Source organism: Dryas octopetala, chromosome 8 (assembly GCF_963921425.1).
Source record: "Dryas octopetala chromosome 8, drDryOcto1.1, whole genome shotgun sequence".
Taxonomy (NCBI): Eukaryota; Viridiplantae; Streptophyta; class Magnoliopsida; order Rosales; family Rosaceae; genus Dryas; species Dryas octopetala.
This window is the reverse complement of record NC_141373.1, coordinates 5773220-5796230: the sequence shown is the minus strand read 5'-3', so window position 1 is coordinate 5796230 and position 23011 is coordinate 5773220. Positions and strand designations below refer to the sequence as shown.

At 38.4% G+C, this 23011-nt stretch overlaps 3 protein-coding genes across 3 annotated transcripts; all 3 read left to right on the top strand.

Moving 5' to 3' along the window:
• Positions 1 to 62: 62 nt before the first annotated feature.
• LOC147276457 (uncharacterized) lies at positions 63 to 10051 on the top strand. Its single transcript, XM_086255508.1, has 10 exons — positions 63 to 358; positions 787 to 2455; positions 2731 to 4185; positions 4399 to 4784; positions 5320 to 7073; positions 7800 to 8241; positions 8514 to 8676; positions 8828 to 8931; positions 9378 to 9469; positions 9555 to 10051. Exons 1-10 carry the CDS (start codon positions 87 to 89, stop codon positions 9629 to 9631), a joined length of 6414 nt encoding a protein of 2137 aa, XP_086111634.1. The 5' UTR covers positions 63 to 86; the 3' UTR covers positions 9632 to 10051.
• Positions 10052 to 13543: 3492 nt separating this feature from the next.
• LOC147276456 (uncharacterized) lies at positions 13544 to 14269 on the top strand. The gene has a single exon (XM_086254924.1). It carries the CDS (start codon positions 13599 to 13601, stop codon positions 13986 to 13988), a length of 390 nt encoding a protein of 129 aa, XP_086111050.1. The 5' UTR covers positions 13544 to 13598; the 3' UTR covers positions 13989 to 14269.
• A 7423-nt stretch (positions 14270 to 21692) lies between these two features.
• LOC147276455 (uncharacterized) lies at positions 21693 to 22832 on the top strand. Its single transcript, XM_086254967.1, has one exon. The coding sequence runs from the start codon at positions 21803 to 21805 to the stop codon at positions 22742 to 22744; it is 942 nt and encodes a 313-aa protein (XP_086111093.1). The 5' UTR covers positions 21693 to 21802; the 3' UTR covers positions 22745 to 22832.
• Positions 22833 to 23011: the final 179 nt, after the last annotated feature.

Here is a 23011-nt window from a genome sequence, read left to right as displayed (position 1 = left end):
ACGTTAAACCCTTCAACTACCTCCAAGTGCCTAAACCCTAGTGAAAAACTTCCAAACAAAAACCACATTGACAGAAGAGTTCAACAATGGCCGATTCGGAAGCTAAGTCTAAAGAGAAACAAACGAAGAGGAACAAAAAGAGAAAGCAAAGGAGCCCTGGAGAATCTGAAAGACCTTCCAAAACGCACCGTATTAACCTCTCAGAGAAAGAGGGTGCACCACAAGAAGTGGAAGTGAATGTGGAAGTAGCTGAATGTCCCGAGCATAGAGAACCCAATCCAGAGCTGGAAGAACGTGGTCCATGGAGGAACCTGGAGTTAATTTTGTCAATCCAAAAAAACAAGCTTGAGCATCAGAAGTGAGTATATTTCTCTAACATTGAGGTTGATAAATATGATTGTTTTTTCATACATGTTTCTCAGCAGCTAAAATGGAGCATTTAAATTTAAATTTTAATAAATTAAGTAAATTATTCAAAATGGTGTGACCAAAGGTTGGTTCTTGGCTAAGGTATATACTATTTTGTTATTTATGTGAGTTGATAACAAGATTGATGAAATGGAAAGAAGACAGAGTTAGAATCTGTGTAGTAGGAAGGAAACCAAGAAACTTAACCCCATTTAAGCCAAGTGAGTTGAATTAGAGTCAATCTTTTGGGTTTTCTTTTCTCCTTGAGTTATTGTGTAAACCAAGATTTAAAGCTTCATGTTGTCTATGTTTCTTATGTTAAGTGATCAAAGTGAGTGTTCAGATTTGATTCTGATTAACGAGGGAATGTAAATGCAGGAATGTGGAACTAGCTTATGAATTTGTGATATCAAGAGTGAAAGAAGAAGGCAGCAACTGCCGCGATCAGGATAATGAAGCAGTGAAGATGTCACGTTTAATAATTTTTGTGAATAATTGGATCCAGTCATTGCTGATTTCTTCAGGAAAGAAAATACGGAGTGGTGGAGAGAAGCATCAAGCTGAAGTTATTGAGACGTATTTGGATTTTAGATGCTGGGAGATTTTCAAGTTCTGCTTGGAGGAGTCTTTGAGATTGAATGTTTCTTTAATTTTCTCACAGAACCTTTTACGCTCTATTCGTTGGATTGCAAGAAATGCACTGTCCTTATTGAACAAAACAGCTTCATGTCCAAAAGATTTGTTTTCCAGTGGTGAAGGGTTACGATTGCACAGTACTGTGCTTGATTGTATTTCTTTGGTATTTTCATCCCATGGAAGCTTGTCCAATGAAAATTTAAACCTGTGGGTTTCAGCTGTAGAGGCAGTGCTTGAACTCGTACACAAATTTTACATTGAAAATCTTGTTAGTGGCGATGAGGGTGTCTTTGTTTTCAGATTCTCGTGCTTGGTGCTTGAGCCATTTTCCAAGTTTTTGAGGGCTCACCCAGTTCGGAAAGATGGATTTCATGAATTTATTGGTAAACTCCTTGAGCCTCTGTTGCATCTCTTGGGTTTTTTGCGTCTTCAGATCGATGGAAGTAATCCTGGTTGGACAAGAAACTTACTGAAGCTAGTTGAAGAAGTCTTATCTCATGGGATATATCATCCAGTCAACATTGATGGATTTTTGAACTTATGCAGTACTAAAAAGTATGCCACATCCAATTATGGGAAGTCAAAAGACTCCAAAACAACCAACAAGAGTTATCACAGAAAGTTATTTGATAAACTGAATATAATTTTAGTTGAAAAGAATGCATTGGCAGTGGAAAGCATAGGAGAACTGTTTCGCTTGTTTATTGATCAAGTTAAAAAGCAAAAAAGGCCTTCAACGCTGACTGAAATTACCAAAATGATGGAGAGAACAGATGGTTCAAGGCAATTAGAAGATAATTTAATGAGTCATACTTCTAAGTTGTCATCTGGGAGTAGTACTGCACTAGTTGAAAAGAATTATTGCTCAACTAGTTTCAAGGCAGAAACCCGAAAGTCACTTCATGATTTTTTGGTACTGATTATGGAGCCTCTTCTGCTTGAGATTAATGGCTATCTCGAAACTAAGTTGGAACTGGGACCTGCATTATTGGGCGTTCATTGCACACTTAAATCTATTAATAATTTGCTTTCTGGCTTTATGCATGAAAAGGTTTATGTGAGAACCGAGGACACCTCTGAGGGAGCTTGCCTTAATTTCTTGAAGAAGGTTTACAATATGATTATATCATTGTCCTCCAATTTAATTCAGTCGTTAAATTATGGCGTAGTTAATGGGACACACATGGATACTTTAACTTTAATAGCCAAGGAGGTACTTTCTGCTGTAGGGTATCTTTTGGAAATTGAATATGAGGTTATAGAGAATGATTTGGTAAGCTTGTGGCTTGTGATGCTTTCTTACTTAGCCATTGGGATTTCTTTGATGGATAGTCCGGATCGATGCTCATTATCTTTCAAGATAACAGATATTGGATGCCAATTAGTTAATCTCTATAGTCAACTTCGCCAGGTTAGTTGAATGCCCTTTGATTAAGCATTTGTCTGATTTTTAACTTCTCTATGCCTATACATCCATATGTTAATAATTATATATGTGTAAGCTGTTTCTAAAATCAACTCTTTAACCAGTTCCACACATGAGTTGTAGGGGGGTGGGGCCGGGGAGGGGGGGGGGGGGGGAGTTTTTGAGATTTATTTTTGGGTCGTGAATTGTCACTAACCTTAATATTTTTATGGAAGTATTTGATTGAAGTTTCTTCTACTGATACTGTTTCACTAATGTAGGTGAATAATGCTATTTTTGCATTGTGTAAAGCAATAAGGCTTCTAAATTCACATAATGGCGATAGTGAACTGAACTATACTAGATTTGTGATTTCTTTACATGATGAAGCTTATGCAAAATCAGTGGAAATGCTATTATCTTCACAAGAGTTTAAGGTTGCAATCCATAAAGCGATCAAGTCGATACCAGAAGGCCAAGCAAGTGGGTGTATTCAGCAGTTAACATTGGATATATCAGAATCTCTAGAGTGGATGAAAATTAGTTGTTATAAGGCTGATGGAAAAGAATTTGGCAAATGGCATGTGCAAAGTAGCTTGCAAAATTTTAATCTGGAAGCTGAACTTTTGGGGAGAGGGTTGTCTGAAATGTATGCACTAGTGCTAGGGTCACTGATTGTCACAACTGGAAACTGTAACCTCATTGGAGTTTCTATAAAGGACCTTATAACAGTAATTTGTCCTTGCATGAGTAGTCTGGTTGGACTACAGCCGGATGCTGTAAACAAGTTCCTCTTTTCTGTCAAAGGAAAAGGTTTTGACAATGTGACTGCTGGAAACAAAAATAATTTTCTGATATTTGGATTGTCTACTCATTGGGTCTTTGTGTTCTTCTTTCAATTGTATATGTCCTGCCAACACTTATATAGGCAAGCAACGGTCCTTGTGCCTCCAGATTTATCAAGAAGGATGTCAGCAGCAACAGGAGATTCATTCACATCATACTCTGGCAGGGATTGGATGGAAATGACTGATTGGACCAATGGTGGATATTTTTCTTGGATCATACAACCTTCAGCTTCTCTTCTTGCTGTTATTCAGTCCATTTCATACATCTATTGTAAGGACCGTGCAGTTGATTCTTGTCCTTTGACTTATGTAATGCATGCTATGGCCCGTGATAGGCTCGTTGATTTGAATAGGCATATAAAGTCTTTTGAATATTTGATGCAAAATACTGATAATCTAGTGCAAGCCAGGTTGCTTGATGATTCTGGCTTGTCACGGTGTCGTAAAAGAAGCAAAAAGTTAGAAAGACACATCTCTGTTTTGAGGCAAGAGGCAGCAGGTCTTACTGGTTTTATGATGGAGCACCTATCGTTAGTGTCTGAAGATCAACAGCCAATCTTCGCTTCTGATGGTACAACTTGTGATAAGATGATTGCCCATGAAAGTGATGAATGGGATTTAAGTGTTTGTGCTGTGAACAAGAAGTCACTGCCAACTGCAATTTGGTGGGTTGTTTGCCAAAATATTTATATTTGGTGCACTCATGCCACTAAGAAGAATTTGAAGATGTTCCTTTCTCTTTTAATCCATACTTCCCTTCCCTGCGTAAGAAGCAGCTTTGGGGGTGTTAAAGATCACAACAACCGTGAAGCTGACAGGCTGAAGAAAGTAACCTTGCATCAAATCTCATCACAATGCTTTATTGACTCCGTACTGTATGAGCAAAGAGTAAGCAGCTATCAAACATCACATGGTGCTTCCCCACGCACTCACATGTGCATGCAGCACACATACCCTTGCACACTATTTTACTTTTTCTGTGTCTTTGTGTTTATTCTTCTTCGTTTACACTTTTCCTCTCTTGTTGATGTCTATACACTATTCTATGAACTTCTTTAGAGATTATTTCAACCCAGGTATTTATTCTATTTCTTGTATTAGTTTGTCCGCAGGTATTTTGCATCAAGGTTTTGCCAAGCATTGGAGAAATCTACATTACCATTCATCAGTGACTTTTCATCTGGCAATGTTGATTTCAAATCATCACCTAATTGGCCGGAGGTTTTGAGTGCCCTAGAGAACTCATCAGTGGTTGAATCCTGCAACACTTACAACATATTTGATTGTTCCTCAGCAGAAAAACCGGTTACTCATTCTTCTGATAAGCTGCTTACAGAAAGTTGCAAGGAACAAAAAGCACTACCATCGTTCATCATGAAATTTACAGCTTGTCAGAGTTTGCTTAATCTTTTGAGTTGTATGCCAAAAGGTCATTTGAATTCAAGATCATTTTCACTTAATGTGACTTCTATTCTCAACCTTGAAAGGTATGAGCTTTGTTCTATCAACATGAGCTTTAATGGTTTGATGCAGTAGCATGGTCCCATACCTGAAATAGCTCTTGTTGCTTTTTAAAAAAATTTGAAATAAAAACATCTTCTTTAGTGAGCAATTAGATTCCCAAAATTGAATAGTCAATAGGATGAGATATCCACTTAATTGAGTTGTGTTCTAAGATGAAAAACTGCATAAAAATTTAATATGGTTGTTATGCACTATTTTTTTTTAACATAATTCCATTTAATTTATGTAAATAAGAGTAAAGTGGTTAAAATATTGTTTGTACAAAATTGTTTCACAATGTGTTTTGCTCAGAACTGCTTTTCACTGAAAATGTATTTCTACTTATGAACTTTTTTCTATAATTTCATGGGTGAAGATAATAATATCACACTACTTATATGAGCACCTTTTTTCCCCATGCTTACCCTTTTTTTTGAATTGAAGTTCCCTGATGAAGCGTAATCTTTGTAGTAATTCATTCAAGATAGCTATTAAGATGACCAGTTCTATGTTTTTCAGGCTTGTTGTTGGCAGCTTATTAGATTCTCAGAATGTATTATACTCAAACCATTATTACGAGCTCATCAGATTGTTTGTGTCTTGTCGGAAGGCCTTGAAATATATAATTATGGCTTGTGAGGAGATGACAGTAGCCAGTCAAACCTCGCATACTTCAGTGTTCTTTGAGGATTCATTTCCTATTTTATGGCTTTACAAGTCAGTGCATGCAGTTGTTGGGCTTCAAGAGTCATTTTCAAAAGATAATTGCAGTCCAGTTAATGATATGATCTTGTCGTTGATGGATCACACATTTTATGTGTTTCTGACATTAAATAAATATCAATCTAATCATGCTGTTCATTTCCATAAAGTTGCTGAACTGCATGCTGAATTTGTCCATGAACAGAGCAATTTAAGTGAATCTGATCCATGCTTGTATTCTTCCAATTATGTTGAAGCCTGGAAGAGTGTAACAATTGTTGCTAAGAGTTTGAAGGAACAGATGCAAAGCTTACTTGTAAATTTGAAGGATGGCCTTTGTAATGGAAAAGTGGGAGTTGGTGTTGATGTTTTAAATTTGAACAAGTTTTCATCCATAATTTCTTGCGTTAGTGGGTTTTTGTGGGGCCTAGCATGTGTTGTGAACAATACAGATGCGAGAATTGATGATCATAAAGTAAACTTATCAAGGCGGAAACTTGAACCTATCTCTGAACTCAACGTCTGTATAAATGTTTTTGCAGAATTTTCTAGTCTTCTCTTACACATATTGCTTTTTGACGATAATCAACAATCCAGAACTTTATGTGACGTTCAAAATCTTCAAAAGTCTGACTACAACGTAGATTTGTTGGATGCAAAGGAGTTTTTACCAGAAGGCACTGGTGCTGACACTGATATTTCACGCTGTGGGTTGGAGGATGAATCTGGAGCTGCAATGATCTTCTCAGCATCATCTGGCATCCATGTTGAATCTGGAATTGGTAGTGTTCATAGGAGAAGGTTGCACTTGGAAGATGCAAATTGTGCTGTCAGTGTTTTGACTGATGTTAATTCAGTTGAATTGCAATCTTTAAATAAGCCTTTATTGAGAAGCTTGCTAAAAGGTGACTACCCCGACACAGCATTTTTACTCAGGCAGTTGTTAATTGCATCTTCAGCTATTTTAAGGCTAAATTTGCATATGAAGAGCGCTACCCTGTCATCAAGGTTGGTGCATAATTTTACTAGCATTGCGCAGGTCTTGTTATTTGAATCAGTGGACATGAGCCAGGTTCCACACTTCTTTTATTTTGTGTGTTTAGATGGTGTTCTGAAGTATCTGGAAGAATTAGCGAATCATTTTCCTTTGACTAATCCTACCTTATCCAGAAGTTTGTATGTCAAGATGGTTCAGCTACAGTTAAGGGCTATAGGAAAATGTATAACTTTACAGGGGAAAAGAGCTACTCTAGCATCTCATGAGACAGAGTCAAGCACCAAAATGCTCCATTCTCCTATGGGATTTTCTGAACCATCTCTTTCTCGTTGGCCATACTTATTGGATGATTTTAAAGCTAGGCTGAGGTCATCATTTGCAGCGTTCATAAAGAAACCATCGGAGCTGCATCTTTTATCTGCAGTACAAGCTATAGAGAGAGCACTAGTTGGTGTGCGGAAAGGGTGCACGATGAGTTGTGACATACATACTGGAAGTGCAGACGGGGGAAAGGTTTCTTCAATTGTTGCAGCTGGCATTGATTGTTTGGATTTGGTTATAGAATTTGTATCAGGTAATATTATATTAACACATCTATGGAGGGAATATTTTGATACTTATGGAATGAAATGGCTCTGCTGCATTTTCTAAAGTGTTTATAGTGACTGCTGTTGCTGATAGTAGCTGTAATAGAATTCTAACATATATTTTAGTTCCAGGTTCTGTTAATAGTAAAGTTTTTGGTGGACCTCTTCATTTTACAAGAAAACATTGTAATACATATTGGGTCATGTTTTCTAAATCTTACTAAATTACATACATTTTATATATGTAATTTGAGACACAGTACTTTCAAATGATTATGGGAAGAACTAAATGAATAAGTAAATAAATAAATAGATCTTACTAATTTTAAGACAAAATAAGATCTCTAGATATAAACACATACCTTGCTGAAAAATATTTGAGTACTTTGGAACCCATACGGTTCTGGAGCAAAGTGGTATTAACTAAATCTTTGCCTTTGCTGTTCTTTGACTATTCAAAAAGTGTGTTAAGAGATTTTAAATTAGAGTTGCTACATAATATTTCACTGACACCATCATTATCCATTTAGGTACTTGATGTTGCTAATTGTTATATGAAGTAACACGATTGAGATTACCATTATGCTACGTATAGTGGGTCATGTTGACTATTATTACATATGTAAAACAATTAATGCCATTTACATGGATTCAAGTGCATATGATTGAAGTTTGTTGGAACTTGCTTTTCTGACCATTTATTTGCCTTTTAGGATGGAAACGTTTGAGTGTGGTTAAAAGACACATCCAGAGCTTAATTGCTAGTGTGTTCAATGTTATTCTGCATTTGCAGAGTCCATTAATCTTCTATGAGAGATTGATCCAGAGTAAAGGTGATACTGATCCAGATTCAGGAACAGTCATTCTTATGTGTGTTGACGTACTGGTAAAAATTTCTGGCAAGCATGCTCTGTACAAAATGGAGGCCTGGCATGTAGCACAATCTTTACGTATACCTTCAGCACTTTTTCAAGATTTCCATCTTCTAAAAATTTCTGAAGTTCCTGTTCCAAATGATTCTTCAACAATTCCAAATAACCAAGTCTTTAATCCAGTAGCAAGTATACAATTCACTGGCATAGACAGGCAATACTCAATCGACCTATTTGCTGCTTGCTGCCGATTATTGCATAATGTTCTGAAACATCACAAAAGGTATGTATATTCTTTTGGGATAAAAAACCTCATAATAAGATTTGTAAAGTGCACAATTAAACTATTAACCTTTGGCCGAAATTGAAAACATAAAGATAAAAAGGAAGATCAATATAGTATGGGTATGAACACAGGCTTTTAACTTTTAATTTTCTTTTTGAAAATTGATTATTGAAAAGGCTTGAAACTCTGAAGTTACTTTCATTTTGGGTTTTCCTTTCTCATTAAGTAGGCTCTGCATAAAATTGCATTTATTGTTTTGTAATTTCTAGTGAATGTGAGCGGTGCATTGCTCTACTTGAAGCTTCTGTTCGTGTTCTTCTTCATTGTTTGGAGACACTGGATACTGATGCAGTTGTCAGAAAAGACTTCTTTTCATGGGAAGTTGAAGAGGGAGTCAAATGTGCTAGTTCTCTCAGAAGGATTTATGAAGAGGTAGGTGACGTTTTATAAATATGCCTCATTGAAAGTATCATTATTATCTTAGATTTTGGGCATCTTCCCTTAAATTTGACTTGTACGGTGATTGAGAACCAAAAGGAGAAAACATATCTCACTCATCCGGTTTTATCATATCTATTTGCAGATACGACATCAAAAAGATGTCTATGGTCCACACTGTTCTCAATTTTTATCCAATTACATATGGGTTTATTCAGGATATGGCCCCCGTAAAACGGGCATTAAAAGGTAACTTCGATACCTTAAAATATATATGTTGTTTCCTAATGAATATAAAAAGGCATAACAGATAAATTAATCATACATATATGCCAACAATGGTGTATCAAATGTTTTTCTTATGAATTAATACAATCAAAATTTATTTGTAAGATCAATTCCCACTGGCCTTTGGTTTAGGTGGACAAGGGGTGAAGTTGGTGTAGATTCTATGTTCATAACTCGCTTTCTTCTTCCCCATTTCCTCCTTCTTAAAACTTTTTGGGAAACTTGAGTTTGAAGTGATGCCATCACTTTCCAATTTCTATAGAATGGGAGGACAATATGACATGAAATAAGTACGTGCAAATTCACCTATTACAATCTCTAAAAACATTACTTTTTGGGGTGGACAATCATGAGAAAATATTAGTTTCACGCAGGATTAGCTGAACTATTGTATGATTGATTTGCAGGGAAATAGATGAAGCTCTAAGACCAGGTGTATATGCTTTGATAGACGCTTGCTCAGCAGAAGATCTTCAACGTCTTCATACCATATTTGGAGGTAAACAATTTTGATTTGATCAGGGCTAAAAGGTGACTGGAAGGGAAATTTGGTTATGTCTCACATTTTCTTCTTGTTTGTGTAGAGGGTCCTTGCAGAAACACTCTGGCAACCTTGAAGCATGATTACGAACTCAATTTCCGATTCCATGGAAAAGTCTAATCGAAGCTTATTCCTATGGTGGGTATTGGACATGCCAGCATCATCGTTGAATGTGCCTATACAACTCTTCTAACATGTAACACATAGGATAGCATGTAATCGATGTGATAATAAATTTTGTAGCGATATCTTTCTCTTTTTTAAGCTAGCGATTGCATCATCCTCATGGAAGTAACAAATCTGTCTTATTAGAATATTAGATAGCCATTCTTATTAGGGACTTGGGCCTAACAAAACTGATGGGAAAGGGGTTGTTTTTGTGTAGCTCTATTTCGAGCGGCTTGAATAGATGTTGTCAATGTTTTCTAGTGGGTTGTACATTGTTCATTGACAATCATACATACTTTCCATTGTAACTTGAATCAACTTATAAGCGCAACTGCAAAGGTTTCCACATTACTGTGTTCCACGGAAATGTTCGAACAGTTTGACTTGACATGCTATATTGTGAAATTGTAATTCAATTCACTAATCATGCATCTTCTTATTTATTTAAATGTATAATCTAAATTGATAATCTTAGCATAATATGTTAGATATTTAGTAGGAGTACATTAATTTTTGGCCAAATGACACTTTTGGTCTATGTATTTTTACGAGATTTTCACTTTGGTCCTGTACTTTTATTTTTGGTGATTTTGGTACAGTACTTTATATACGATAGCAATTAAATCTAAATATTTTACATCGTTTAAATTGTTGATGGAAAATCCGACGTGGAAGTATATGATTGGCACATGATTGGTATTTCGAACAATTTAGTCCCTCTAAATGCCTAATTAAATTCTTACTCGTCATTTAACATATTCAGTTTAATGTTAAAACTTCTTATTTTTCTAAAATAATTGCGGTAAAATGACAGGTATGACTTAAATAGGCATCCAGATAGAGTAAGATATCTGAAATGTCACTCACGTGTTTTGCACGCCGAATTTTCCATCATCAATTTAAACGAAATTAACGATTTGGATTTAATTGTTATCGTATTGGAAGCACAAGACTGAAATTAACAAAATTAAAATAACATAATTAAAGTGAAAATTTTATGAAAGTACATGAACCAAAAATATCATTTGTTCTTAATTTTTTTATAGGACCTCTAACGATAATGATGGATTTTCACATAAAATGTCTTGACCACCCACCACCCTATTCGACTGGTCCCATGTCATTTGGATCATTTGGTTGTGCCTTTCCCAAACGGAATCATTAGGCTGGTATGACACTGATTGATAGAGGCTAGCAAAGCAACCACCAATGCCATGACTCCAAAAGCAAACACCAACACTAGTGCGGTTCATAATAGACTAGGAGATACATACAATTGCTTGTTTATATCTTAACTGGGTTTCAATTTCCATCTACTTTTTTCCCCTCAAAAAATCACTTACAACTCTCATTGAGAAAGTCCCTTGAAAATCTTGATGGGCTATCATTGTTGCAGAAGAGAAGCCCCCCCTTCCACATACCCAGTTCTGGTTTTCTTGGCAGTGGTTGCAGTACTTCTTTTCTTGTCATCTTTGATCTCTTTCGAGATTGAGACCCCCAAATTGAGGATCAATTGGGGACTCATAGCCACACCATTGCTGTTGTTAGCTGTTGTGCATTGGTTGTCATCAATGGGAGCTCCCAGGACGCCCTGTGTGATGATGCCACCACCATGTTGTAAGTGTAAGCATGCTTGTAAGTGTGCCCACTACTTCTGATTGTGCTGCTATATATTATCAGACTGCGGTTCATGAGAGCTGGTTTGTCTAATAATACCCATTTAACATGAAGAGGATTTGATGTGTTTCTTGGTTTACTTATTGTATGTAACATGTGTGTTGAAGTAATATGATTGTCGTAACATAATGGAAAATATCATTGTAAATTTCGTTTTTTTTTTTTTTTTTGTTTAATAAAATCTAAGATCCATCTTCAGGAAGGACTTAGTGAAACTCATGGTTTTTTTATTTTTTATTTTTGTGTTTCTATGGAGGTCCTAAGGCCTAACAAGAAGCGAAACTAATATCTCAAACCGCACAACCCAAATTCAGATTAAGCCCAGGGCTAAAACTTTCATGACTTTTTTATTCTCTTTTATTTGAGGACAGAAACAATCAAACCGTAAATGTGAAGATAAGTGTTCTACCACTGAAATTATAAAATCTCAGCTCGCATAAATGCTGCTCTATTACCAAATCTACAAGCTCAGGTCACATCACTTTGTGTTATACGAGAAAAACTTGTATATCTTGGTTATAGTGACGAAGTATCATATATATATATATATGTATATGTATATGTATGTGAGGAATTTTATTCAGGTGGGCACGTGCCCACCTTCGAACATCTCACATTGAGCGTTTAGTGTATGTATGTTGAGTGCTCGATGTGAGACGTTCGCACAATTGCAAATGTTTACATGATTGAGCTTGTATATGTGAGAAAAGGAATAATCCCAAATTTCAATGTCTCAAACCTCTTTCTCACGTGTGTGTGAAGCTACGTTCACTGTATGGATATGAAAGTTTTTCTCCAGTTATACACTTGTACCCAAATATAGTATTTAATTAATTAGGTACAATGACTCTAATTAAATATCAGAGTGATAAGAAACAAGGTTGCTAAAGTTGCATAGTTTGGTATAGTTTACTTTCATTGCAGAAAAGTATAGGACTGGTAGTAACAGGGTTGTGATATTCTATAAAGGACCAATTAAATAAGCTCAACCTGTCAACCATTTATCGGTCAACATGAAAGGGTGCTCATCTTCCTCTTTATCATCTCAATTATTGTCCATCCCACATTGTTTTTCATCATTAAATGTCATGTCTAAGTGGATGGTTGGGATTGTATTTATCAATTGAGTTGAGTGTATGATGCACTTTAAAGTGCCACCACCGACGTTGTCGGCCCAAAATATCACTACAGATGGGGATGCATGCCCCAACGGAAATTAGACTTTCGCGCTTTTGGAAAAGGATCAAATATGTGCTAAATGATCGCTTTAAATATACTAGAATCATCAAACACATGCACATGCAGTCTAAAGAGAAATTATTTTGTATAATCGCTATATTGATATGTGATATAATTAGTTTATTTATTATAATATGAGTGAATGTTATTAATACTATACCCTACCAATATAAACACATCATCTAATAATACCCTTATACATTGGATTAGTTATACCACATAGTAGTATATCGGTTATATCACAAAATGATATATCGATTATACCCTATAATTTTTCCGATCTATGTGCATATGAAAGTTACTCGTTTCAACAAATGATCCATTTTGATGTCTTATAATTTGTTTTTTACCTCTCCATTAAAAATCTCTTTCGGTCATTTTAAAACCAAATACCTACTCTTTGATGGTGATTGAGATGTGATTGAGATCATCTCGACGATTGTTTGAACTACTATATCAACTATTAGTTCATATTGAGTGAAAAAATTTATATTAAAAAACATACTATTTTGCATAATAATTTATAAGAAATTGAACTTTTTTATTTATTGTCAATTAATTTTGAATTGATTGTTTCAATTTTCTTCTTGATATCAATTCATGTTAGATCCAACAATTACATGTGTCTTCACGTTATCCGATATAAATTCTTCACGCGTCTGGAAGTAAATGATAGATTTCTTATCCATCATTTGATTTTTATCGAAGAATAAAAGAGAACTTACTGTGCTTGAGCCTTGAACCCACGTATGCACAAGTTATGAGCTCTTCTTAGGTATATATGTGCATACTTTTCTTTGTGGCCCCATTACCTTATGAAAGCCCGCCCAAAAATAAGCAGATAAACTTGACTTTGGCCACCACCTAAGCCGACACACCCCTGTTTTTTTTGGCTATAAAAACACTGGGCCTTCAATTCCTATCACCCTCTTTAAATTGTCTGTCACACTAACGCCTCTCTTTACAATAAACAAAACTAAGGCACTCCAACACTCCATCATTCATGGCCTATGGAAGAAGCAGCCACGGCAGCTCTTTCTTAGACTCCTTCTCTCTAAACCCTGTGCCATACCCAGCTCTCCTAATCCTCGCAGTCATATCAGTCTTTCTTGGCATATCATGGTACTCCTCCTACGAAGAAGCTGTTGAAGAAGCTGAACAAAAAATCAACTGGGTCCTTCTGGCCACACCAGTAGTCCTGCTGCTTATTGTGCAGTGGTTGTCGTCCATGGACACCGACTGGCTCTTCGCCATGTCACCGTGGGACCAGCGTAGGAGGACCTACCACCAACCTTCGGAGGGGAGCTCACCGTGGGGTGTGGCTGCTTTCATTGTGGTGCTGCTGGTTTTGCTGCAATACCAGTCTGTATTCCGTGATGGCTGGTTTATATAGTACCTAGTACTTCTCTGTTTAAGATCAGAATTAGTACTGTGTTTTCTTTCTGCTAAAGAAAAAAGAAGAATCAAAGTTTAAAAGGTGTGATTTTTATGGTGTTTGTGAGTTGTATGTATTTATGTAGTAGTTGTATATATAATGACACATGAAGAAGATTAGCCATGGATGAGTTGAATCTTTTGTGCTTTTCCATGTGCATGGGTTCTAGATATATGATACACAAGTTGTTATAGAGCTTTGTTTATTTAATCCAATATATGATTTTGGGTTTTGGATCCTCTGTATGATTTTGTTTTTGGGTTTATAGTTTCAGTCATAGAGTAGTGACTCCCATACCCAGGGTCAGATCGATCGAGTTGGACTCTATGATTTTATTTTTGGTTTTCTAGTTACTATTTTCTGCATCCATGAAATTTGAACTTATTCCTTAGCCTCATTTGATTTCTTAGAAGTGATGATTAATTGTCCAAAGCTACAAGTTAAACAAACTTGATATGCAAGCCAAAGTGGCTTGTAACGTGTAAGCTAGTAATCAAAGTAGTTTTATTGAAATAAATATGAAGTAGGTAAGGATGAATGGATGAGAATGAATTAAATAAACAACTCCCTCCAAAGTCTAATGAGAGAGTTTCAATATATAGAGCTTGTATATGAGTTATAATTTGAAAATGAAAGGTGGAGCCGACAGCCAAACACAAGGCTAAGCTAAAAGGCCTAGAGGCAATACACCTACTATGTTCATTTAGACAGGAATACTATCCTGGTAATCCGGGAATTTACTATCTCCAAATTTTCTATTTCTTTGTTTGTTTATGTCTTGGCTTCTAGCACAATTGTAATCAAAGTTTGACAATGACCTTCAACATCCAATTATATAATATCCAAACCTACCACCGGCCTTGTGCCTTGTGGTCCAATTAATGCCAATCAAACCGACCGTAGGGAAGGCTTTAGTCAAAGTTCTCCGGAAGTCCGGATCACTCAAACCCACCAACCTTAGCTCAAATGGCTTGAGATGAGGTGTGGCAGTTGATTGGGTCCAAAGAGTTCTAAAACCGAACCGGACCCGGATCCTCCGTTTACTCTCCCTCCTATTCTCTTTTCTTTGGTTGAAGACTCGAATCTTAACCATTCCAACTCATTAAAGCGGATCTAATGGTTCATATAAACAGCTCATTAAAGAGAAACTATTGCCCTCAAACTAAATTGTAAGCCATTTTGTTGCAGGCTCAATATGATCCATATTGTTAAATTGTTGGCTTGCTTCCAAGGACTGAAACCACCCTTTTATAAAAATAATGTGTGCCTTCCCATGGGGTGACAAACTGGAGTGTATTGATTCTATTGGACTCTACCTCTTAGCTCTTGGCAATGGAGGTATAAGGCATTGCATCTCATCTTGGAGCAGTCAATTTTATGCACTCTGAGGCCGAGAAGAAGAAGAAGCACCAGAACTCTTTCTTCTCTTATCTTATTTTCTCCTTCTAAGTTTTGCAGAATTGGTTAAAACTGTAAGTTGTCATCCAAGTGTCAACTCCATCATACCCTGATTAACTCTGAATTTGGATGTTGGTGTGAGTCAACACGTGTGATTATTGTGTAATTATTAGAATTAATTAGGTGATTTATTAATTCCTGTATTTTAGTTATAGGCCCATGTATATAAACCACTTTTAGTGGTCTTATTCAATTAATCAGAAAATATATTGAAACCCTAAACCTAAGCCTCCTCTGAACATGGTATCAGAGCATGGTTCTCTATCCTACTGTTTGTGGATCGTTCGTGATTAATTTGGTTAACAATTTTCCATAAAATTGTTGAGTTCCGCTGCACTTCGTGATTAATTTGGTTAACAATTTTCCATAAAATTGTTGGGTGTTTCACTGCACCTTAATCTCGGGCACCACCATCGTCACTGCCACCGTCGATCACTGCGCGCCCCCTCCCCTCTACTGCTCCAGTCAACCAGCAGCGCCGCCAACTCTGCCTCCCTCGTGCGCCGGCGACTGGACGCGACTGGACGCCTCCGCCTCTGCCAAATCGCCACCGTTGCTCTCTGCCCACTGTCCCTGTTGCTCGGCTGCACACATCCTGCCACCGTCGCTCGCCGCACAACACCGTCGCCACCGTCGCTCGCTGCCACCTCGTCTGCGCCAGCGACGTCATCTCTGCCACCTCGTCTGCGCCAGCGACGCCATCCCTGCGCGACGCCATCTCTGCCCGTTGCTCGCGTCGACCATCAGCAGCGCCGCTGTTGTCTACCCACTCGCCTCCGCCACGCGTCAACCACCGGCGAGTTGCACCTCCATCTCTGCCTGCGCCGCCTGCCCACTCGCCTGCCCAGTAGCTCGCGTCAACCAGCGACGTCGTCCTCCTTCGCCCACAACGCCGAAGTCGACCGTCGCCTCTGCGCCGCCTGCCTGCGCGCCTTCCTGCGCCGCCTCCCTGCGCGCCTCCACTTTCCGTCGACAAGCCTGCGACGCCGACCCGACTCCTCACTTGACGCAGCAGGCACTGTTTGTTTTTTTTTTCCTTTTTAGCAGTGCACTATTGTGTACTGTAGCAGTACAGAGTTACCCTTTTTTGGCTGTTTGCTATTGTGTGTGTGTGATTTCTCAATTATCATGTCTCAAACACCACCCTCTAGTCCTGGAGGCTTGAATGGAAATAAAAACAAAGATGTAGTTCACTCCAAACTGCCGTTGCCTGCTCTCCCTCCGTTAAGCTCTCAAGATGTGTCATCCCTTGTCTCACCCGAGAAACTTGATGGCTCGAATTATATTGATTGGGCTCTCATTGTGCAAAATAAAATTAGAGGTCGAAAACGATGGGGTTTTATCACAGGAACACGAGCAGCTCCAGCGGATGTGAATTCTGATGAGTTTGAAGCATGGGAGGATGAGAATTGCATGGTCAAGTCTTGGCTTCTTGATGCTATGACTAAAGAAGTCCGTTCTCTCTTTATTCGATTGCCGACGGCGAAGGACATCTGGGACGCAGCCAAACAGACTTATACAGTGAGTCAAGATGCTTCCAAAGCCTATCAACTCCATTGTGAGGTAATCTCTGTACGTCAAAATGGTGGGTCTATTATTTCCTATTTTGGCAAGCTACAAAAACTTTGGCAGGATATTGATGCAATTGAACCTTGCATTATGGATTATGCAAGTGATGTTGAAAAATATACCACTATGATTAACTCTCAGAGATTATACATGTTTCTAGCTGGTTTGGATTCTCATCTAGATGGAGTTCGGGGTCGTGTTCTTGGCATGTCTCCTTTGCCTAAATTACAGGCGGCCTATGCGATTGTGTGCTCCGAGGCTAATCGGCAAGAAGCTATGATGGGGGGTACTGATGGAGCGGTCGCTATGGCGGCCCGAAAATTCTCCAATAAAGATGCTAAGAAACCTGACCGGAAGTGTACTCACTGTGGGGGTACAACTCATATGGTCGAAAAATGCTTTAAGCTTCATGGCTATCCAGAGTGGCATCCGAAGGGAATGAAAGCTTCTTCTTCTTCCAATCCGAAGGTTGATAACTCAAGCTCCAGGGTGAACTCTGTTAGTTCCTCCAGCTTTGTTGCCAAGTCAGGTATCTCTAACTCTGTTTTGAGTACTTCTGCTTGTACTAGTAATGGTGCATGGATAATTGATACAGGTGCTACGGATCATATGACTTCTGATCGTTATGTTTTTAGTCATTTTTCATCTGTCTGTCCTAAACCATTTATTGTTAATGCTAATGGTGTGTCATCTCCTGTTCTAGGGGGCGGCACGGTCTCCTTCTCCTCTGATTTATCTTTGCATAATGTGCTGTTTGTTCCTTCCCTAAATTGTAACCTTATTTCTGTTAGTCAACTAACCAAAACTCATAATTGTGTGGCCACATTCTTTCCTACTCATTGTGTTTTCCAGGACATTCATACCAAGGAGAAGATTGGCAGTGGTAGAAAGAGTGGTGGTTTGTACTATCTGGATAGTGGGGTTTCCGCTTCAGACAGTAGTGGCATTGTGCGTTTAGTTCGTGATGGTTCCTCAGAAAATAAGAAGAAGATCTGGTTGTGGCATCGCCGACTTGGTCATCCTTCCTTTAGTTATCTTAGACGTTTATTTCCCTCGTTATTTCTTGGTTTGAACATTTCCGATTTTAATTGTGAAGTTTGTGTGTTGGCCAAAAGCCATCGTTCCGTGTTTCCTTCTTGTGCTAAACGTATGGATGTTCCTTTTGCTTTGGTACACTCGGATGTTTGGGGTCCTGCCCCATGTGGTACACATAAAGGAATGAAATGGTTTGTGACTTTTATTGATGATTGTACTCGAATGACTTGGGTTTATCTTTTGAAACATAAAAGTGATGTGTGTGCTGTTTTTCGCCTTTTCCATAAAATGGTTCTCACCCAGTTTGCCTGTCCTATTAAAGTTTTGCGTTCTGATAATGGCGGTGAGTTCGTTAATACTGAGTTGACTCAATATTTTGCTTCTACGGGGATTCTTCATCAGACTTCTTGTGCTCATTCTCCACAACAGAATGGGGTTGCTGAACGCAAAAATCGGCATTTATTGGAAGTCACTCGGTCCCTTCTTCTGGGTGGTCACGTGCCCTCTTTACTCTGGGGTGATGCTTTGAGTTCGGCTGTCTATCTGATTAATCGGACCCCGTCTAGTGTTCTTGACTTTCGGCGACCGTTGGATGTTCTCTCGGATTTTGTCTCTTTACCAGGTATCCTTCATTTGGAACCCAGGGTTTTTGGGTGTGTTGCTTTTGTCCATTTACATTCTCATCAGCGATCTAAGCTCGCATCTCGGGCCTTGGAGTGTGTATTTGTTGGTTATGGTCCATCCCAGAAGGGGTATCGGTGCTATCATCCCTCTACTCAGCGCTTCTATGTCTCTATGGATGTCACTTTTCATGAACATCAACCTTTTTATTCTCCACGTCCACTGGATTCTACCCTTCAGGGGGAGGTTTCTAGTGAAGTGCAGAATCGAGATGATGTGTTGTTTTTTGATAAGTTTGGTTATGGGAGTAGTAGTGAGGAAGAGTCAGAACAGGCTGCTGATCACCTAGTGTCTGAGGATGATACTGAGAATGCGGAAATTACTGCGGATGATACTGAGGATGCAGAAATTACTGAAGATGATACTGAGGATATGGTAGGACAAGAACCTACAAATTCTGAGCCTGAGGAGTCACCACTCCATGATAGTACCGCCATCTCTCCTACTCCATTGAATCAATCTTCTTCATCCATTGAGGTAACAAACAATACTCTTGATTCACATTCTAGTTCAGATCTTGTTTCTAATGCTTCTAAATTTACACTCCCTCCTCGGTCTAACCGAGGACAACCACCAGCTAAATATGAGCCAGATCCAAATGCCAAAGTTAGGTACTCAATTAATAATCATGTGTCATCTGTTAGGCTGTCAAAGTCATATGAATCGTATGTTCTGCAATTATCTTCTGTTTCTATTCCTAGTAGATTGCAGGATGCTCTTGCAGATTCTAGATGGACCAAAGCTATGGCTGAAGAAATGGCGGCATTACAGAAAAATTCAACCTGGGAGTTGGTTTCTCTACCTAAGGGGAAGAAGACAGTTGGATGCAGATGGGTGTTTGCAGTCAAACACAAAGCTGATGGATCAGTTGAAAGGTATAAGGCAAGGTTGGTAGCGAAGGGGTATACACAGTCCTATGGCATAGACTACTTAGAGACGTTTGCTCCAGTGGCCAAGTTAAACACAGTACGGGTTCTGTTGTCTTTGGCTGCTAACAAAGATTGGCCACTTCTTCAGTTTGATGTAAAGAATGCTTTTCTCCATGGTGATTTGACTGAAGAAGTATACATGGATCCTCCTCCAGGTATACCAGAGTTCGATAATACAAGATTGGTGTGCAGACTGAAAAAGTCTTTATATGGTCTTAAACAATCTCCGAGAGCCTGGTTTGGGAGATTCACCCGTGCGATGAAGAACTATGGTTATCGGCAGAGTAATTTTGATCATACTTTGTTCCTAAAGAAAAGGGGGAAGAAGATTACTGCTCTTATTATTTACGTTGATGATATGGTTCTGACTGGAGATGATTATGAGGAAATCTCTAATTTGCAGAGGTACTTGTCTCAAGAGTTTGAAATGAAACAGTTGGGGGACTTGAAGTTCTTTCTTGGGATAGAAGTTGCTCGGTCTAAACATGGCATATTCCTATCTCAAAGGAAATATGTTTTAGACTTGTTGTCTGAAACTGGTATGCTTGGGTGTAAGCCAGCTGTCACTCCTATGGAGCAAAATCATAGACTTTTTGAGTGTTTGGGGGCTTTGCCTGCAGATAAGGGGCGATATCAGAGACTTGTTGGAAGATTGATATATTTGTCTCACACTAGACCTGACATTGCTTATGCGGTTAGTGTAGTAAGCCAGTTTATGCATGCCCCGTGCAAACCTCATATGGATGCTGTGGAGCGAATTTTACAGTATCTAAAATCTGCACCTGGTAAAGGATTGTTGTTTGCTAATCATGGTCATGTAAATGTTGAAGGTTTTTCTGATGCAGACTGGGGAGGTTCAGCAGATGATAGAAGGTCTACCTCAGGCTATTTTACCTTTGTAGGAGGAAATTTGGTGACTTGGAGAAGTAAGAAGCAATCAGTTGTATCTAGGTCGAGTGCAGAGGCTGAATACAGAGGTATGGCACTTGGAGTAGTCGAACTTTTGTGGTTGAGACATTTATTGACTGATTTAGGATGTCCACCTACCAAACCTATGGACTTGTTTTGTGATAACAAATCTGCTATTGATATAGCACATAATCCTGTTCAGCATGATAGAACAAAACACATTGAGATTGATCGACACTTCATCAAAGAGAAACTTGAAGCGAAGATTATTAACTTTCCATTTGTGAAGTCCGAAGATCAGCTTGCAGATGTGTTGACCAAGGCTGTGGCAAATCGGGTGTTTTTGGACTCACTAGACAAGTTGGGCATGTGCGATATATATGCACCAACTTGAGGGGGAGTGTTGGTGTGAGTCAACACGTGTGATTATTGTGTAATTATTAGAATTAATTAGGTGATTTATTAATTCCTGTATTTTAGTTATAGGCCCATGTATATAAACCACTTTTAGTGGTCTTATTCAATTAATCAGAAAATATATTGAAACCCTCTGAACATTGGATCCTCTACTAATCCTTTGTGTGCTAATCTCGTACTAATCAATTAAATTGCGCCGTACAGCCTCCATTTAGCATTCGTCATGCCTTGATCACCTCCATTAGCAACTTGATTTTCTCCTAATTATTATTCTTAGAATATACAATTAATTATTCTTCCATGCTTTGAGTTTAACAAAAACAACAACTATTGAATTTTATTTGAATGAGTGAGTTTGGACGGATGAGATTAATTAGGAAAGGAGGAAATGAGGGGATAAAAATGGAGAGTGGTTATGGGAAAACATTGTAGAAAAGATATCAAAACCAACAACTAGCCATACAAGTGGATCAACAATAGAAGAGGTATGTCGATTATAACTCTCCACCAATGATTCAAAACAAAGAAAAAGATAATACAGCTCCTTTTTAAACCAAAATCTAGAACATTTTTTCTGCAGAGAAACAATAATAATCAGTTTTGTACAAGTTAATTCTGCCATATAAACTCTGTTGTCTGAGGTTATGATGCTTCCTTTTATAACCCATAAACCTCACATTTTTCTCTGCACACCCTATTCAATCCAGAAAAGGAAGAAGAGAAGAAGAAGAAGAGGAAGAATTAACTCTTCTTCTTCTTCTTTCTTATTGGAAAATGGGTTCCCATGTCTCTAAACAGGTAGAGCGGCGTAAGGCGATCTCAACTGAGTTGAGAACAATGTATGATCTTCAGGACAGCAGCGGCGTAGACTTCCCAGCTTGTGCCTACAGGCCTCCGGATAGAAAAAATTGGATGGCAGGCCTCAACCCTGAGAAAGTTTACATAAACAAGATCGTGTGGCCGGGAACACATGACTCTGCAACCAACAAGATTGGAATTCCATGCATCACTAGGCCTTTTGCCCAATGCCAAACTCTGTCCATCTACCAGCAGCTTGTGTTAGGCACCAGGGTTTTCGATATTCGTGTTCAGAAGGATTTTCGAGTTTCCACGTACCACGTTGACGTTGTGATCAGTGATGTCAAGAGATTTGTATCTGAAACAAGGTCAGAGATGATACTACTTGAGGTCCGCACTGAATATGGACATGAAGACCCTCCTGACTTTGATGAGTACTTGGCGGAAAAACTTGGAGATGTTCTCATTCACCAGGATGACAATGTGTTTAACAAGACAATTGCGGAGTTGGTGCCAAAGAGAATCATATGTGTGTGGAAGCCAAGGAATTCGCCTCAGCCAAAGCTAGGGGGACTTTTGTGGAATTCTTGGCATTTGAAGGATAATTGGATTGACACGGATTTGCCATGGAACAAATTCGAAAGCAATCTCAACTACTTGAGTGAGCAGCCACCAATTTCGTCGAGGAAATTCTTTTATAGGGTAGAGAATACAGTGACACCCCAGCCTGATAACCCAGTTGTGTGTGTTAAGCCTGTGACCCGCCGGATTCATGCATTTGCAAGGTTGTTTATAAATCAGTGCTACGCTCGGGGTTGTGCAGACAAGTTGCAGATTTTCTCCACGGATTTTATAGACCACGATTTTGTTGATGCATGTGTTGCACTTACACATGCAAGAACTCGAGGGATAGCCTGAAATTCCCATGCTAATTGCATCTTCTTGTTACTATTTTCTGCATTCATGTAATTCGAACTGTTATTTACTTATTCTTATTAGTTGTTTGGCTATTTACTATGGAGAAACATGATAGATTCTCCATATGCATGTCCACACCAAACAACTTCTTCAAACAAACCCCTTTTTCATCTGCTCGTGGTTGCATGACCTTGAGTTGTGTCCATATCAATGTGAATACTTTCTTATTAATTCATTCACCATTATTCAAAATCTTTTCTCTTACTT

Excerpts from the sequence above, each read along its gene's own strand:
- LOC147276455 (XM_086254967.1), top strand. The coding sequence starts at position 21,803 with ATGGGTTCCCATGTCTCTAAACAGGTAGAGCGGCGTAAGGCGATCTCA.
- LOC147276457 (XM_086255508.1), top strand. The coding sequence starts at position 87 with ATGGCCGATTCGGAAGCTAAGTCTAAAGAGAAACAAACGAAGAGGAAC. Across the intron at positions 359-786 it reads AACAAGCTTGAGCATCAGAA|GAATGTGGAACTAGCTTATG; the intron begins GTGAGTATATTT and ends ATGTAAATGCAG. Across the intron at positions 2,456-2,730 it reads TCTATAGTCAACTTCGCCAG|GTGAATAATGCTATTTTTGC; the intron begins GTTAGTTGAATG and ends TCACTAATGTAG.
- LOC147276456 (XM_086254924.1), top strand. The coding sequence starts at position 13,599 with ATGGCCTATGGAAGAAGCAGCCACGGCAGCTCTTTCTTAGACTCCTTC.